This window comes from Toxotes jaculatrix, chromosome 18 (assembly GCF_017976425.1).
Source record: "Toxotes jaculatrix isolate fToxJac2 chromosome 18, fToxJac2.pri, whole genome shotgun sequence".
NCBI lineage: Eukaryota > Metazoa > Chordata > Actinopteri > Toxotidae > Toxotes > Toxotes jaculatrix.
The window spans coordinates 20,105,360-20,123,832 of NC_054411.1; the positions used below are offsets into that span (position 1 = coordinate 20,105,360).

The 18,473-nt window shown below is 42.3% G+C and overlaps 1 protein-coding gene across 1 annotated transcript; it reads right to left on the minus strand.

The window, feature by feature from the left end:
• Window positions 1-14,928: 14,928 nt before the first annotated feature.
• Window positions 14,929-17,654, minus strand: hoxb1a (homeobox B1a). Its single transcript, XM_041063124.1, has 2 exons — window positions 16,796-17,654; window positions 14,929-15,284 (listed from the first exon to the last, which is right to left on the minus strand). Exons 1-2 carry the CDS (start codon window positions 17,652-17,654, stop codon window positions 14,929-14,931), a joined length of 1,215 nt encoding a protein of 404 aa, XP_040919058.1.
• Between the last annotated feature and the right edge of the window lie 819 nt (window positions 17,655-18,473).

Here is an 18,473-nt window from a genome sequence, read left to right on the forward strand (position 1 = left end):
AATTGTTAAATTGGGCCATGGGTCATGCAACTTTCTTTACTACAGCACAGTTAACAGCTACAGGCAGTGTTGGGGGGATATTTACCATGTAACAGAACTTTCAAAGTGCTATATGATTTAATCTGACTTTTATTTCAATGTGTAGTTTACTCATACACATACGTAAAGATTAAATTAGTGGCATTACCTCCAGTTAACCTGAATAAGCTATAGTTTAATTTAGTTTATCTGTAACTATATTGTTTTCCCAGTTACACTGTGATGGAAAATGGAATCGCTTCCTGGATCATGTCCAGAGACAATGCTTTTTAATGAGTGAGTGAAGTGCTGCATGTACAGCACATACTGCTGTCACAGGGGAGTGGTCAGGGTGGATGGTGGGAGTACAAAGCCTGAGACCTGAATGCTGGAGTCAGTGGTTTATGTTCTGAGGCCTGTCTGTGGTTAGGTTCAGGCAACAGAAGCGCTTTGGTTAACGTTGGAAAAGATCCTGATCTCAGTTTAATGTTGGCTCAAGTCACCGTGGACTTTTTCTGCATTAACCAGGCCACAAAGTGCTGCCAGTGCCTTAAAGTATCCATTAAAAATAATAATAATAATAATAAACTGGTTTTCTTCAAGTGTTGTATTGCAGGACTGAATATCCTGGAAGAAAACAAACAAAACATTGATAGTGAAGATTTTAATGATATGTTCAGGATCTACCTCTTTGCCAGATTTGTTAATTAAAATGTCTTCATTATGTTGATAAAACATTTCCTCCAAGATGTATTTATAGTGCAAATAATATCTATAAAACATAATTTCTCTTAGACATGGTTAAAAATGCTGATAGGTAATTCTTTGTACATACAGTAACAGGTATGAGAACAGGACACAATGACAGTCGATCTTCCTATGGTCTTATTTCAGTTTTATTTATCTTCAAAACAAACTGACAGAAACGTATGAGACACATTTTGAACCTGTATCACTGCTTCTTTCCTCAGAGCTGTGAAGAAAGGGAAAGGAGACCACACTGACTCAACAACCATGACCCTTCATTTGTCCCTGAACCATAGTTTAAGACACAGTGATGTAAATGTCATCCATGTCTGTAATAACATTGAGGAGAGAGACAAACTAAAGACAGAACTCAGTCACAGGGCGCCATAAAAGGACGATGGACTACTGCAACCCTGGTAATTAACCAATAACCCTGCAGCTACAGGGAGACAAACGGGAAGTCATACACTGTATGGCGACAAATAGTGGGGTTAAAGAGTCCAAACTGGTAACTTTTAAGTCTGGAGCTGACAGGACAGAATGAGGAGCTCTGTGGTGAGTCACAAACTGGGGATGGAAGAACTGTACACTGGCAACCTTAAAACTGACCTGGCAATGATAAGGATACAGAGAAAGGTGACACAAGACCTCAGTCATGTGTCATCTGGAGCCATAAAAGGGGAATGAAGAGCTCCAAACCTGGCAACCCTAGCGCTCACCGAACAACAATAATGTCACAAACAGGCACGGGGATAGATCTCAATCATGGCAGTGCTGGAACCATAAAAGGAGGATAAAGTCTTTGCACCTGGCAACGACAGGTCTCATAATGGCGTGTGTTTGGCCTGGCAGGTCTCTGAGGTGTTGGCGCGGTCAAACTGTTGCTGATTGATGGCGACTTTTTGGTCATGAACTCATCCTCTCGCTTTCAGGAAACAGGACAGACCAGAGATAAACAGGTTATGTTCATACAACGGCACTAAAAGCAACCTGAGGGAGCCAATCACAGGTGGGCATCACTGAATACAGGGCTGATTTGTCTGTGGTGTGAACACGTTTTAATGTATATTGATCTCTTAGGTTTTTTTTTTAGGTCTCAAAGTAATAACATTACAACAACAAATCATCATTAAGATTGCTAACAGAGTGGCCTTCCTGGGGATTTCCATCTGATTCATTTTTAATGAGATTTTAATGGAACTGTTTGACTGGAGACTTGACCTTTATTATTTAGTATTTCACTACTGATAACAAGCCTAAATATATGAAGAGTAGATGAATAGGTATGAATATATGATCAAATGTAGGCTGCTTTCACACCAAACCTGTTCATTGCAGTTCAAACAGACTTTGGTGGTTTGCCCTTTTTGGTTCAGCTCATTTAAGCTGTTGTGAGAGCTGTCAATCAAACTGTGGGGTGGGCCAAAAACCAGACCAAATTAAATTTCAAAATGCGTTGCGTGTCTCCTAAAATTACGTTTCTGTACAACTAAACAACAGCATCAGTAATTTTGCAGGAAACGGCATCACGGGCTGGATTATGTTCAGAGGTCTGGCTGAACTCCAGAGATCCTGTGTGGAGATGAGAGAAACTTCCAGAGGGACGACCATCACTGCAGCACTCCACTGATCTGTGTTGCGTCACAGGCAGAGAGGACCCAAACACAGGCAGACTTGTAGACAGGTAGGAGCAGCGAAGAAACATGAATGATAAAAAAAAAAAAAAAAACAGCTGACAAGATGACAATGTTGACTGGCTGGAACGCAGGTAGGAAAAAACGCATGCTGTTTTTTCTCTCTGGAGCATGGCGTTGCACACGGTCAGGTAAGTGAGACGTGTCTACTCCTGTCAGACAGTTGTACAGAGTGAAAATGATAACACTGTAATGTTAGCCAACCCACACTTCTCTTATTTAAAAAAATAAAATAAAAATGCTTTCATGTCTGTGATACCCAGTTAAAATGGGCAGCTGTGTTTATTTGTCCATTTACCTGCAGGCAATGGACATGTAGCCTATAGTTTAGTAAATGTCTGACTTTGTCCAGGAGGAGCTGAAAGAATGAACCTTTCATGTCTTGGAAACCCAGCTTTATTTTCTCTTCCTCTCTGTCCCATTTCTGCCAAGTGGACCTAGAAGCTTCTGCTTAATATGGAAAAAGAGCTTTAAAGGAAAGTTTGGAATAACAATGCTGGTAGATGAGATTATCACTGAGTAATAACTAAAAAAAAAAAAAAAAAAAAATCCATCCAGATGCCAGATGAAGTTTCTGCCAGGGATCCTGCCACTGTCCTTGCCCAGCCCTCACACTCCTGCCAGTCATTGTGTGGCAGTCCTCACGCATACATTGTGGTTTGAGCTTGTCAGAACTGCAGTCCTACTCTTGTTACAGATCTGGACAAGAGACTGAATGGACGTCAGAAAAAAAAAAGCCAACATGAGATGTCTATGAACACCTGACAACCAGAGAAAGATCAAGGAGGACATTCAGATCACACCACTCCGGGGACTCCTGCTACCCTTTTAAACAACCACCTGTTATAAAGCTCCATACTCGCGTCATGTCATGACATCTAAAACATCTCCATAACAGCACAGATAAGCTCCATCCCCTGAGGAAGGCAGTTAGAGAGGGTTGAAAGCTTCAACATCTCCATAAGCCTTTGTTTGTGTCAGACAGGCACAGCAGCAAAACACACACGTTTTTCATGGACATTCACATCTCAAAGTTCTGTGAACTCCCACGAACAAAATTTAGACTTTACCTTACTGAGGTTGCAGTGTCTTATTTTTCTGCTTCAGCAATATTTGACTTGACATCGGACATAAAAAATGTTTCATTGTTTTGATTGAAAAAGAAAAAAAAAATACAGATTATTTGTTGCTTTCCCTGTTCTTTTCTATACAGTAACCCATCTTGAGTTGTCTTTAACACAGCATTTGTCAGTGTAACGTTGTTATTTGACATCATGTCCGTCTCATCGTCCTCTTCTGGAGATGCTTGTTCTTCCAGCTCCTGTCTGTCATGATCATAATCACTGTCAGATGGTTTTTACTGTTTTACTTGATATTGGTAGGTGTGTGATCTGTGGAGCTCACGTGGAGGCACTGCCCCAAAGACTGAAGTCATGGAACAAAGGTCTCCTGCTTCCACTAAAAGCCACAGGCTGTAACATGAGTGCCTTTATTCTGCATGATGTGTACTGACATGTATCTGAAGCTATTTTTAGGTAGTCATACAGTAGGTAGTAGTGTGGTAGACCCCCCTGCCCAGAGATGGGTATGTGCTGTAAACCTCAACATATCTATCAATTCTGTTTCTATGTGCTACTATCAGGGTGTGTACTTACGACCTCCATGAACAGCGTGGTGCACAGTGTCTATGTGTGTGTGTGTGTGTGTGTGTGTGTGTGTGTGTGGTCTCAGTGCTGCTTGCTCAGGTCAGTCAACAGCAGAGTTTGACTTAGATAATTATTATTACCCTATTACTGATTGATTTCATGTCAAACATGTTTGTTCAATAAATATTGTTTGACCCATTGTCATTTTGTAGTGTAGTGTGTGCGTGCACGCTTTTGTGTGTGTGTGTGTGTGTCTGTGTGTGTGCGTGTGTGTGTGTGTGTGTTGTCACTGTGTGATGGATGTGACCTTGCTTTCGCCCCAGTGTTGAGGACAGCTGATGCACTTTAGCTGTTCCTGTTTCCCCCTGTCTCTTTTTCAATCACACACACACACACACACACACACACACACACACACACACACACACACACACACACACACACACACACACACACACACACAATCACACATGCAGAGAGTGCTGAAAGAGCATGGCACAATAGCTTGTTTATCCAAGGCTAACATAGCATGCAGACTCTGATGTGTGTGTGTGTTGAGGACACAGGGTCATGGAGTACACAGTGTTACTGAATGCAAACAGCCATAGGTGTTCAGGCCTGTCTGCCACAAGAACACACACATTCACACAAAAGAAACATAAGACACACAAAAGTTTATACTGTGGAAAAGAACTGTTTAGATATTATAAAAACAAAAGCTCATATTACTAATCTTAGTCTTTCTAAGTCTTAATTTCAAATAACAACCTTCATTAAATATTCCTCGTTTCTCTGGTTAGTGGTATTTGACAGCTCTGTGCTGAAGTTCTGAACTGCAGAAATGTTGTCCAGTTGGCCGTCCCCTTAATTCTTCTCTCCTGGCCTTTCTCAGCGATGGATGGACAGGAATGTCTGGCCTGATAACCTCCTGCTCTCTGTTCTCCCTCTGACCTCTGACCCTGACAGTGCTGCCTGCTGACAAACACACTTTACAAAAAAGCTCCATTTAAGTTCCACTGTTGGTTCATGACCTTTTGTCTTTCCTCCTCTTATTGGTGTTGTCTCCTCGTGGAAAAGTCACATCACCTGACTCTGTTATACGTAATGTTTAAGTTATAAATCATGCAACTGTTTGTAAGATAAGTGTGAAAGCACAGATGTTAAGGGAAGCATGCTCCAAATCAAATGCAACCAATACAAATACACACACAAACGGGGAAAGCATAGGTAATAAGAATCACTTGAAGTGCTGCAGGACACCTGGGGGGAGTGACAGGCTTGATGTGGATCAGCTGCATCTTTACAAATATGTTTCCCTGTCCATCAGTCTCTGTGTGGATCACCTAAATAACCCTTTATAAAGCTGATATTTTTTCTGGCTATAAAGTAACCATTTAGATATTGAATACATGGTCACTTTATCCTGATAATGTCTTTTTGAAAAGTTCTTCTGATGTTTTGGAGATGAGAGGACCCCCTCAGTTCTTCTTCTCATTGATTCCACATGATGTTGGAAACCTTCCTCTGAGCTTCTGCTCCATGTTGACATGATTCATCACATCATTCAAGCTGCCAACCTCCTGTTCTACCACATCCCAAAGGTGTTCTACTGGATTCAGGTCTGCAGACTCGGGGAGATCACTGAAGTTCACTGAACTCACTGTCATGTTGATGAAACCAGTTTGAGACGACTTTAGCTTTGTGACATGGAGCATTATCCTGCTGGAAGCAGCCATTAGAAGATGGTGAACTGTGGCCATGAAGGGATGAACACAATTGGTATTAAGGCCCAAACTGGGTCAAGAAAACATTCCCCACACCATCACATGAGGCTACATTTTTCCAGGCTTCAACTGTCCAGTTTTGATGAGTCTGTGTCCACTGCAGCCTCAGGTCTCAGTTCTCGTCTGACAGCAGTGGAACCTTGTCTTCTTCTGTTGTAGTTCGCCCCCCTCAAGCTTGGACATGTTGTTCACTCTGAGGTGATTTTCTGCTCAGCACACTTGAAAAGAGTGGTTATCTGACTTATCATAGCCTTTCTGTCAGCTCTAACACATTTTTAAGACTTTAAGCTTTTTCTCATCACCTTCCAAAAACACCTCTTGAGCATAAGAAGGATTTTAAGATGGGTGTTAGGATTGTCTGAGCCTTCAGATGGTTTTGGGAAACAAGGTCCAGACTTCAGCCTGTTGTAAATAGAGATCCCACCATATTGTTGTTGAGAAGACCCCTCATTATGCTGGCTTTGTTTGTTTACACTGAATCCAGCAAAGCTGACTTAATGTCATCTCCGTGTGTAATTTTAGACAGCATGCCGGAATCCAGCATCAGAGGTGCAACATGTACCACAACAATGATGGCGTCTGTTCCACCATGCCGGCTCTCCCTTTTACAGACGTCGATCTGGCTCTGTGAATACCTCTGTTGCGGGCTTACTGCCGGAAAACAACAATGCCCCCCACCACCACCACCATTCCATGTTCGTACCTTTAATACAGAATGGTGAGAGGGAGTGAAGGCGCAACATTCCTGCCTTGAACAGGCTGCATGAAAGGGCCTTTATTTTCTGCAGAGCAGCAGGCCTGGGTCAGCGGGGCGTGGCGGCTGCTCAGCAGGACTGCAGAGCTCCTCTGTGGGCAGAGCGGAGGAGGAGAGCTGCTAAACTCTGGATGACCCCAACAGACAGGAGCCACGGAACACACACACACACACACACACACACACTCAACTGAACTGAACTGAGCACATTTTTTTAAGCATTTGTTATTCACTTTAACCTGTTGAAAAAAAAATTTTCTGTCACTATTATTATTAAAATTGTGATCTTTAATTTTTCATATTTCTGTGACATTTGATAAATGCATTTTAATTATAGTCGTGATTCATTATCATAAATATTAAGTCAGTTGTATTCTATTGTATGTCACATGCTGGTATTCAGCTCTCAGTGATAAATATAGAGAAACTGCTTATACTAATGAATTATTAATGAATTAATAATTATTAAGTTTGATGTTTTAGTCTAAATAATAATAATAATAATAATAATAATTTAGTTTAAATAAATGTTAACAAATGTATAAGGCTGGGTGAAGTGAAACAAAATTGAATAAAGTAAAATTAATATATAAAAATATATTTAATCATTATATGCATTAAACTGAAATAAGCAAACAGAACCAATGCCAAGACTGAACTTTGTTAACTACTACAGAAACAACAGTAATAACAAATATTTTATTATTGTTATTATTATTGCTTTTGTTGTTGTAAAAATCTCAGAGGGAGATAATGAATCTCTATTTCTAAGATATACTTCTTTTTTTTTAGAAATGTATAATATAGTGGAATGTTAAAATTAACACATTATTCCATAAAGTTTGAACTTAAAAACAATAATGTAATTACTATGATTACTCTTTCCTAAAGGAAGGAGAATGTCTTTTTTCTTTTCTTTTTTTCATCAGCGCTTATTTGCATATGTTTAAAATATGTTAAAACAATTCTGTCATGATTCAGACACTCAAATACCATTTGTTCTTTTTGCATTACTCCAAACTCCTCTCAAGCCAGCCTCCCTTCCCCTCAGGCGCATTAATCAAGGGACCTGCACCTACTTAAGCAAGATTTACAGAAGGTGCAGCTCTCAAGTGATCAGAGGATTAATCACATGCATTGGCAAAGCAGGAACAGATCTGATTAAAGACCTATGTGAAATCAGATCATTGTAAGTTAGACTCCTAACAGACAAGCAAAAAAGAGAAGAACTGATTAAGTAAGTAATAAGTAAAGTCTGGGTCATTCTTTGAATCAGTCAGTGCCTTTTGATACCACGGATTTCTGGTTTATTTTTATCTTTTTTTTTTCTGAACTGAATTTTTTTTTCCACTGAGTTGGTTTTTATACACCCAAACTGCTAATCCACCAGAAAAGTAATAAAACAGTATAAAACAGTATTTTGTGGCTTTGTAACTTAGGTTTTGGAAAATGCTCCATATTATTATTATTATAAAAAAAAAGGTGTGTTTCCTATAATGTGAGATATGGAGATGGATTGGGTGGTGCTGTTGCCTCACAGCAAGAGGGTTCCATGTTCGAATCCCAGTCTGTGCAAAAAACATGCACGTTAGGTTAATTAGCTACTCTAAATTGCCCGTAGGTGTGAGTGTGTGCGTGAGCCCTTTGTGTGTCAGCCCTGCGATTGACTGGCGACCAGTCCAGGGTGTACCCCGCCTCTCGCCCATAGTCAGCTGGGATAGGCTCCAGCTCCCCACGACCCTAAGTAATTAAGCAGCATAGAAAATGGATTGATGGAAATATGGAGGACCCTCAGGGCTCTGATTGTGGCCCTTTGTTTTTTTTCTCTGTTCATGTTTCACCTATGGTCTAAATTACTCACAGCCATGGAATTAAATTCCACTTTTAAGCTGATGATACTCAGCTCTATGTGCCTGTAGGTGCAGTGTGTTTACAGTGCAGAGCAGATTGGTCAAAACTGAAGAAAAACAAAACAAAAAAATGAAAAAAATATGATCAAACAAGAAAGCAGCTCTGCACCAGTCTAGTTGTCGTTGCCAAGTTGGGGCCCTCAGCAGCTACTGTGGCCTCCTCATGCCAGCATGGTCTGAACTCCTGGGAAAAGCTGCAGCTCATGTTTTCGTAGACAGCAGTCGTAGTGGTGGGTCGGTCCATGTGGCCTTGCTGATGAGATCACTGTAAACTTTCTGCAAACCACTGCATCTCTCTCACCCTCTCTTTATTTATTCCCTCAAACCCATGAGTGTCCAAGCTGTGTGCCTCTCTCTCTCTCTCTCTCTCTCTCTCTCTCTCTCTCTCTCTCTCTCTCTCTCTCAGTCTGTCTCTCTTTTCTCCTCCCTGTCCTCTCATTTCTCTCAGGCTCTCTGTGCTGGACTATCGACCATCCTGGGACCTCTCTCTGTCTCCCTTCCTGCCTGTCAGCACCTCATTCCAGCTGTTTTGGATCTGGATCTTTGTCCTCCAGCAGTCCTGGCCTCCTCCTTGTCTCTCTCTCTTATTGTTTCCTTCTCCTAGAGGTGTGAATAATGTGCTCAGCTTTGCTTCTCACATGCTTGTGTAGTCCGCCCTACTTCCAGGTCTTCATTGGTCGAGGTTCTGTGGCTCAGGTCCTATCTGTTGATGGCACCTGAAAGTTGCTGGACACCCTCCTGGATCACAATGTCGTCATCCTGATTGTCCATACTGTAAAATCTACTCTGTTGTTCTTTTCTGTATACGCGTCTTCTGCATGTCTGTCCATCCTGGAACAGGGATCCCTCCTCTGTTGCTCTTTCTGAGGTTTCTTCTTTTGCTTTTCACCTTTAAAGGGTCTTTTTGGAGAGTTTTTTCCTAATCTCATGGCAGAATGAAAGCAGCCAAAGGTCCTCAAGGTCCTTGAAGAAAACCTGCTCCAAGGAGCACGTGACCTGAGATGTGGGGCATGGTTCAAATTTCAGCTGTATTCTTCATGACCTGAAGCAAACAGCCAAGACAACACTGGAGGGGCTTCAGTCTCTGACTGTCCTTGAATGGCCCAGCCAAAGCCCGGTGTTCTCTTACTATGAAAGAGGCTTCTACAAAGGACTGAGCTAAAGGTCTGAGTACTTTGTTAAATGGGAGATTTTGGATTTGGTGTTAAATAAATAAATTAAATGTTACTATGTGTGTTACTGAGTGTAGATTGATGAGCAACAATGTCAATTCTTATCAATTTAAAATTAAATCTACAACACAATAAAGTGTGCAAAAAGGGACGGGGTCTGAATCCTTTCTGAAGCCACTTTAATCGTGTAAAGTTCAAACCCATACCAGGCCTGTGTGTGTGTGTGTGTACACGTGCATGTATGGCTGTGCATGTGCATTCATCTATGTAATTGAGACTCTGAACTCTTGAACTGCAGCCACATCACTTTATCTTTCACTGCTCATTGTGAGGGCATGAGCGCGCGCGCGCGCACACACACACACACACACACACACACACACACACACACACACACACACACACACACACACACACACACACACACAGCCCTGTGTTGAACTTGAGATGAGTTATGGAAAGGAAAACAGGAGTTGGGGGTCAGACCGTATGAGGTCAACTTGGAAGAATCTCCACTCTTTCTCAACGTCTCACACTCCCTCTCTCTTTCTCTCTTTCCTTTTCTTTCTCCTTCTCTTTTGTTTTCACCTCAAACAATGTTTTCTTTTTCTTTTTTCTTTAATCTTATGTTCTAACTAACTAAAACTGTACGAACCTTTGTTTTCCAACACACTACAGAGGCAGCTTGTGTGGTTTGTGTGTATCCGGGAAAAAAGACGATCATTGATGTAGCAGCTGTTCAGATGAAGTGTCACCTGAGCAGCTGATGGTTTGAGTGTCTGAGAACAAGGAGGTTGTACGACAAGCTGGACAGTGGGTACAAAAATATGGAACCTTAACAACATCAGGACTGACTGAAAAACACCGGATGACATTCAGTGTGTGCAAACATGTTTAAAGTTCTTTGTTCCTGCCTTATCCGTGCATGGCATTTATGTAATGGTTCAGGTCAGGCAATTAACACACGTGGCTAAGGTTAGTTAAAGGCTGTGGTTACAATTAACCCTTGGAACCAGATTGACTCGATTTGCATAAGAAGTCACTCTTCTGAAAATTGTAACTCAGCCAAACCTGAACACGAACTCATGATACACACTGATTTTTTTTTTTTAGATGCAGAGTAAGTTACACTTTCCAAGGACATCCCAAAAATCACTGAAAAATAGATGCTCCTTGCAACTACAGATGTTGCCTGACAAACATCATGGTTGGAAACTGGAAAGTGTCAAAGTAAAACAGTGACTGTAGTCTGTACAGACCCGAGTGCAGTGAAAACAGGACCTGATGCTAATTTTTCACAGTGTAGCTTGGCCAGGCAGTTAGAGCAGTCTTTATTATGAAAGGGGCTGATGGAGACTGGAAGGCAGCAGGCTGAGGAGTGAGGGTTGGACAGGCCCTGTGTGGCATGGTGGCAGTGTGATCATTGAAGGGGAAATCCAGGGAGGAGTGGGTTAAGAAGTCACAGGTGAGTCCAAGGAGGTGAGCAGCCTGACAGGAGCATGGAGTGGGCAGACAGGTAAGCATGATCCACTGGCTGATGAGCTGATGTGCTGATGAGAGGCAGGTGTGGTGGCTGATTCAGTCTGGAGGTGGAGATGAACCTGAAAAATGAGTGAAAAGACTCTGGTTCAAAGGGTTCCTGAAAAACACAGGTTGCAGGTCTGTAACAGGGTGTGGATTCTGGTCTTCCACTTCCTGACTTATCCTGATCCCTATTATAATTCAAGCTCCAAAAATCCTGGATCCTACTTTTCCCATAATGCACTGCAATGAATAGCATCTGTTGTTAGACCCTCCTTGACTGGTAAATGCCCGTGTCTCTAATACTGCGACCATGGAAGGTGACGTGAGGGGGCTTTGTGTCCCGTGTGTGTGTGTGTGTGTGTGTGATTGCATGTGTGTGATGAGGTGATGACTGAGTTTGCCACCCAGGCTCCAGGGAAGGCATCTTCAGAACAGCAGAAAGGAGAAGAAGATGAGGAGGAGGAGCAGGAGGAGGAGGAGTGTGTTTACATGTTTAGATATCCCAGAGGCTCTCCAAAGGTCAACAGTTCAGCGAGCCTCCCAGAAAGCCCCGCTACATTCCTCACTGTAGCCCTGCATGTGTGTGTGTGTGGTGTGTGTGTGTGGTGTGTGTGTGTGGTGTGTGTGTGTGTGTGTGTGTGTGTGTGTGTCCATCCCTCCTTCACTTAGAGAGTGTAGTGCACATATGCAGTGGTCAAACGTTTTATTTACTTGATACGTATCACTCCTGCTCTAAGCCTGTGTGTACTGTGGTGTGTCACCTTTCAAGCTTTGCCATCATTTATGGAGATGATCTATGTATATCTGGTAGCAGGACGGTGAATGTGTGTATGAGTGAATACAAGATAAAAGACACAACAGTGTGGGTTGATGAAGTAACATGTCACCCAGCAGCTTATTGTTTTGGGTCTTTTCATGAGTTTTGTTAAAGATAAGGAAACAGAAATAAGAATACAGATTACTCCTTTAATCCTTTTAACATAGCACTACTGTAAATTCAGCCCACTGTAAAATGCTCCATCGCCTCCTCTGTTCTCGCTGCCATGACCACGTTAACCTCCTCGTGGTTCACATGACCCTTGTTGAGTATTTCAGCAACAGGAATTGAGTTTGCTGTTTGGTCTTAAACCACAACCTGTCTTCTCAACATGGTTTCCATATCAGGTAATAAAATGAGACCCACTTTAAGGCCCTCATAATGTTGATTTTGTGCTTCAGTGTTGTATATTCACAGTTATCTATTAATCAAATAACCAAATATTATTTGACACACCATTAACCTGTAGTTCTCGGGGTCTCTGGAGTTCCTTCCTCAGCCTTTATTGTTTTTCCTTCTCTTGCTTTCTTTACTTTACGACAGCAAAATAAATGTATTCCTGTGTCTGGAAATGCTGGTTGTTTCAGCAAATGTGTGTAACTCGTGAATCAATTAATCATTAATTCATCACATAGTAAATAAATCATATACTAAAACCGTTTATGGCCAGTTTAAAAAAAGAAGAAAAAAAAAACATCTGTGAGCTGGATTGACAGAATAATATTTACTTGAGGTAGCTTGAAGTAGAAAGAGACAGGAACATGATTGGTTTCTAAGGCCGCAGAGCTAATGAAACTCCGTCAGTCGGCTCTCATTTAAACTCAGCAGACACTGTAAAAACACCAGTCACAACAGTTCACAGCCCAGGCCAACATTTAACCTGACAACATCACACATATGAAGAGATTTACTTCTAAATGATGTTTACAAAATCTGTTTTAAAGGAAAGAAACATGTCGTTCACCACTCAGTATGTCTGAAATACAGAGGATCCAGACTGTTCAGACACTTAGCAGGTAGAAACAGTTGCTTTAATTTTATTTATTTATTTATTTTTTTACTTTTCACTGAATTTTCAGAGGTCAGATTGAATCATATTGAGGAGTAAAACCATTCACATATTGTTATTTTGTCAGCGGTAAAAACACAAATCTGCAATCAATAACATAAAATGGATCCAATAATTTATTTTCAAAGGAGAAAGAATAGGCAGTAAAATATAAAATGCCAGGTTTTCCTCCTCAGCAAGGAGCCATGGCCTCTAACAGGCCTCAGCACTGTTTCAGTAGTTTTCTTCTCTCATGACTCCCCTGCACTCACTCACACTCACACACTCACACTCACACTCACACTAACACACACACACACACACATCCCAGATTAACCCCTGAGTCTCTGTAAAGGCATCACACCCTTGCGTCATCATTCATACATGAATCCTGGAAATCACAGTGAACACACTGACCATCAGCTCTCTGCCTGAAATGTTACCCTGTGGTCACATAGTGCAAAGGCCAGAGCTGTGTGGGATGGAACATACACACAGAACAACACTAACAACATCTGAAAAGAAAAAGTCAAATAAAACAATAAAGGTTTTAAAAGTGGAACAAAAACAGTTGCAAAATTGTATTCATGCCATCAGAGGCTCCCTGTGTTTCTGATCATAAGGCTCATTTAGTTAGACTGGGCTCAGGCTGGTGTAGGATTTACATTTACTTTCTTTTTTTTTTTTTTCATTCTTCATGTCAAAATGTTTATTTAACCCAGAGTTTGGTTTCTACTGACTTAAGTCATGAAGGCTTACAGACAGAGTTTTAGCATCCCGCGATGCTCTGAAGTCCATGTCAGAGCATGTTTCACATTTAAATGACTGGAAAAAAAAAAGAAAACAAAATCCTGTAGGATATGTGCTATCCACCTTTAAAAAAAAACACTACCATGTAAACCCTGTAATTCGGACATCATTTAAAGATGCCAAAGTGCATCTTATCACCATCACAGTGGAACGATCCATCATCACCCTGTAAACCAGACTCTGTATAAATCCTTTTACAGTTCAAAATAACTCCCAACTTCCCAGTTCAGACAAAAATCTGGAACAAACAACAACAACAAAAAAAAAAAAAAACTTAAGGAATCTGAAGGTTTTTGTCCAGGAATAATTCACCAAACTACAACCATACAACCAGCCTCTTCAGTCCGTTAAGGCAGTGCTTTACTAACACGTTTGGCTTGTGACCCCCTTCAGTTTGAGCAAAGTCTTCTTATCACCCAACAGCAAAGGTCATGACCTCAGTGTATTAAGTGTATTATTTTTTATCTTGCATGAGGAAAAATTGAACATAGTTTTGCTCCTGCTGGCTGACTCACAGTGGCTCCCATTTATCCATCACACACTCACAGTCCTAATAGATCACTGCACTTCATTTATCTTCACGTGTCATATAAAGGCATTTTCAGTTGTTCAGCTGTGATTTAAGGTCGTTTTGGTTTAGAGGTTAGACAGAAGAGAAATGCTGTGGCGTGAAATGCACAGTGTGTTGTTCATTCATTTGGTGAGAGCAGGATGAATAGTCCAGAAAACGAGTGGTTTGATTAAAATGATGTTAAAGTTTCTCTGGATCGAAAAGTCTTCTCTCTACATACATGTAAAAATAAGGAATATAAAAAGTCCAGGTGACGGAGTCAGGTTATCGGAAGGGATTCTGGGACATGTAGGAGATCAGTAACTAAAGCTCAAACAGATGAGACAAGCTGATTATTATCATTTTTCTCTTCATATTTAGTAGATCAGAGGGAATTTATTAAATAGTGGATCAGTCAGTAATAGAGGCTGTAGGTCAACAGTCACATGGCTGATTACGTCTCCGAGCTCGGGGACGCGCCTGGAGACGTGGACGCGGATGAGTGATCGGTGTCCTCCAGGTCCTTGTTGAAGCCGCCGCCGTCGCCGCCGGTACCGGAGGAGGAGGAGCGAGCCGTGGCGGACGCGCCCTCCCGCTCGCGCTTCTTCTGCTTCATGCGCCTGTTCTGAAACCAGATCTTCACCTGCGTCTCGTTGAGCTCCAGCGTGGCGGCGATCTCCACGCGCCGCGCCCGCGTCAGGTACTTGCTGAAGTGGAACTCCTTCTCCAGCTCCGTCAGCTGCCGCGTGCTGAAGTTGGTGCGCATGGCGTTGTTGTGGGCGCCCGCGAGGCCGAAGTCCGCCACTTTGACTGAGAGGGAGAAGAAAAAGAGAGGAGCTGTTAGAAACGTGTTTCAGGATATTATTCTATTTATATTACTGACAAATAAACTAAGTGGATTTTTAAATTTGCTTATTATATAAAGAACAATACAAAATATCGTTGGTTTTAAACTGTTTTTATTAAATACCTTATATACTAATACGTCTTTCATGTTCGTTGGAAATCAGACTGTTCATGTATTTCGTTATTAATATTTGTTTAATGAGTTTGAGTGGGCTGAGACATTTAGTGCTAATCAGGATATTGAAATCAAGCTGGAACAACATGTGTTACATTATCCATTGTCTGTGCTGAAGTTATCAGGAGACCAACACCTCACAATGGGAAAAGGAGGGGGGGCAAAGAAAAAGAGGAGGGGAGGGGGGGCTTCAAAAGATAACAGACCAGGAGAGACTTCCCAGGGAGAAAAAACCCGTCTGTTATATCCATTAAAAAGAGAGAGGGAGAGAGAGACACAAAGAGAGAAAGAGGGTGAGAGAGAGAAATAGAAATTAAAAAAAAAAAAAAAGAATCAGACGTCGGGGTCCATATCAGACTCAGGTAGACCTGTTTTCTGTCCTAAGATATGACAGCATATACTGTCAGTCCTGAAAACAAACACATTTATCATCTTAGAAAATGCATGCAGTGCAGCGTAATGAGAAAATGTAACTTTTTTTTAATTTTTCCATGCGATGCTTCATCTGTGGAGCAGCAGTGACTTTTGTAGAAATACAGTCTAATTAAAATAAAAGTTGTTTTATTTTAAATAGTCTTCGTCTGTTTGTTTCAGACTATTTTATTTTGAAAAGCTGTTTTTCACTGGATGGTTTTGTGTGTTCATTTATTTTAAAATTAAAAATAATTAAATAAATAATATAATTAATATGAATGCAGTGTTTTCTTTACCGCTGAGCAAAATTGTATGTTTTTAATTATACATTAAAGGGAAATGAAATGTTTCACGTTTGAACACATAGCACACGTTTTATTTTCATTTCTCCTTTAATTTATAGTAAAAAGAATTAAGACTTGAATGATTATTTTAAGTGTAAATAGAAGGAAAATAATAGTATAAAGATTTACAAATTTTAAACTGAGGCCTGCGGAGAAAAAATAAAATAAAATGAAATGAATCTAAAGTCTAAATGAATGTCCTCGTGCATCAGAGTGAACCTCTTGAGAGCTCGTGCTTTTACAGAAATTGGCTTTTAAAAACAATTTCAGAGCCTGTCCTGGAAGGTTTTCTGTTTCATACTGTATTGCTGTATTTTTCTTTTCTGTTTTTCGTCTCAGCTCTTCATAGTGTCCGCAGCATTTCCCATAACAGCCACTATGATAAATGCACAGGAGGCCACATCCCCGCATCTTCAGGCTTCTGCTGGAAACCTCACAAATCACCAGGTTATTAAATGTGTAGTCTGAACATGTAAATGGCTGCAGGCCAGACTCCATGCTTTCATTAAAACGGAGCAGAAAAATCACCAGCCCTCTCCTACCTGTCTTAGGTGGGTTCCTCTTCACCTTCATCCAGTCGAAGGTCTGCCCCTGCCCGGCCTGCTGGCCCTCCTCATCCCCTCTCTCTCGGTCCTGAGAGACCGGCAGCTCCCCGTAACCTCCTCCGTGTGGAAGCCCCAGGTAGCCCGCTGCATCCAGACCGCCGCCGAGCTGCTGCGGGTACTGAGAGCCTGCCAGTGCGCCCTGAGGCCCGCAGTAGGCCCCGGGCAGGGCCCCGTAGCTGGGGCCGACGGTGGGGGCCGAGCTAGGGAAGGTTGATTGATGATAGTAGGTGGAGGCCACAGGCTCCTCCATGAAATACTGAGTGTGAACAGTGTTGGGAGGGCCCGTCGCCGCAACATACTCCGAGTTTGTAGCACATGTCTGTCCTGCATAGGCCCCGGTGTTGCCGTTATTCCCGTTATTATAGGAATGTAATATTCCGCTTTGTAAGCTTTGAGTCTGGTGAAGGTGGGGATGATGATGGTAGCCGTTGTGCGTTTGCTGAAGCTGCTGCTGCTCATGATGATGATGATGATGATGTGGACGCTGCTGATGATGCTGGGCCGCCCCTGTGGTCCCATGCACTCCTCCACCGCCCGTGCCCGCTCCGGTGCCCGCGTACAGCCGTCCATCCCCGGTGTAACTCGTGCTGTCATTTCTCGTCCCATTAACGGGTGATGGGGAGCCGGTGGATCCCGTGTGGAAGGCGCCGGAGGTCACCGGGAAGCTCTGATGCTGGTCCAGAGGATGGTGATGGTGATGGAGATGATGGTGGTGTCCAGATTTGGGCGCAGAATACGCGCCGGTGCCCGGTCTGTTACAGAAAGAGTATTCCACAAACGAGTTCATGTTGTCCATGCAGACAGAGGCACGGTGGGACTGAGTCCGGTTTCAAATGACCAACAAGAAGCAGGAACCCAGAGATGGAGTCAAGAGAAATTAGTTGGAAAAACATCCAAAATCGAAGAACTCCATCAAATAGTGTGAATTTACTCTAAGCAGAGCAAATACTATGATATGAAATCATACGGTACAACGGAAATAAATCACCTGAATTCAAATCAACCTCCAAAAGAAAACACAGTGGAATAAAGAAAAAAAAAGGGAAAACCCCGGAAACTGTAGATTTTCTGCAAAACCGAGGAAAAAGTGCAGATCGAAACAGCAGAAACTTCCAGTGTGGAGGAAAAGAAAGTGCGTCCCCAAACCCGCGGAGCTCTGCTGTGATGTGTGTCGGCCTAAACGGAAGGCCTGTCATGAGCTCGGCTCAGACTGCGTTTCATCGATGACAGTGGAAAATACCGCGAGAAGACGGAATAGAGCCAAGTCACCTCTTCACCTCCACACAGGTTACACAGTGTCTTCCTCAATTCTGACCTCCCCTCCCCTGGACTCTCTGTTTTCCACTCTTTTCCGTAACTCTCTTGTCCTGTACCCCCTCTCTCTCTCTTTTCTTACCTCTGCCGGCGGGTCACGTGACTCATCGTGCGTCGCCTGTGGTGACCGGAGGCCAAAAGTTTGTCAGCCGGTGACGAGAGAAGCACTGTGCGTGTGTGTGTGTGTGTGTGTGTGTGTGTGTGCAGGAGAGGAGGAGGAGGGAGGAGGAGGAGGGGGTGAACCTTTCGATTCAGGAGTGGAGTTTGAGCGCGCGCTCGTCTTGGCGCACGCGCCTCATCC

What these genes read in the sequence shown, in the direction of transcription:
- hoxb1a (XM_041063124.1), bottom strand. Translation starts at nt 17,654, where the DNA reads ATGGACAACATGAACTCGTTTGTGGAATACTCTTTCTGTAACAGACCG. An exon ending in GAGGAACCCACCTAAGACAG is followed by an intron (nt 15,285 to 16,795) that starts GTAGGAGAGGGC and finishes TCTCCCTCTCAG; the next exon opens with TCAAAGTGGCGGACTTCGGC.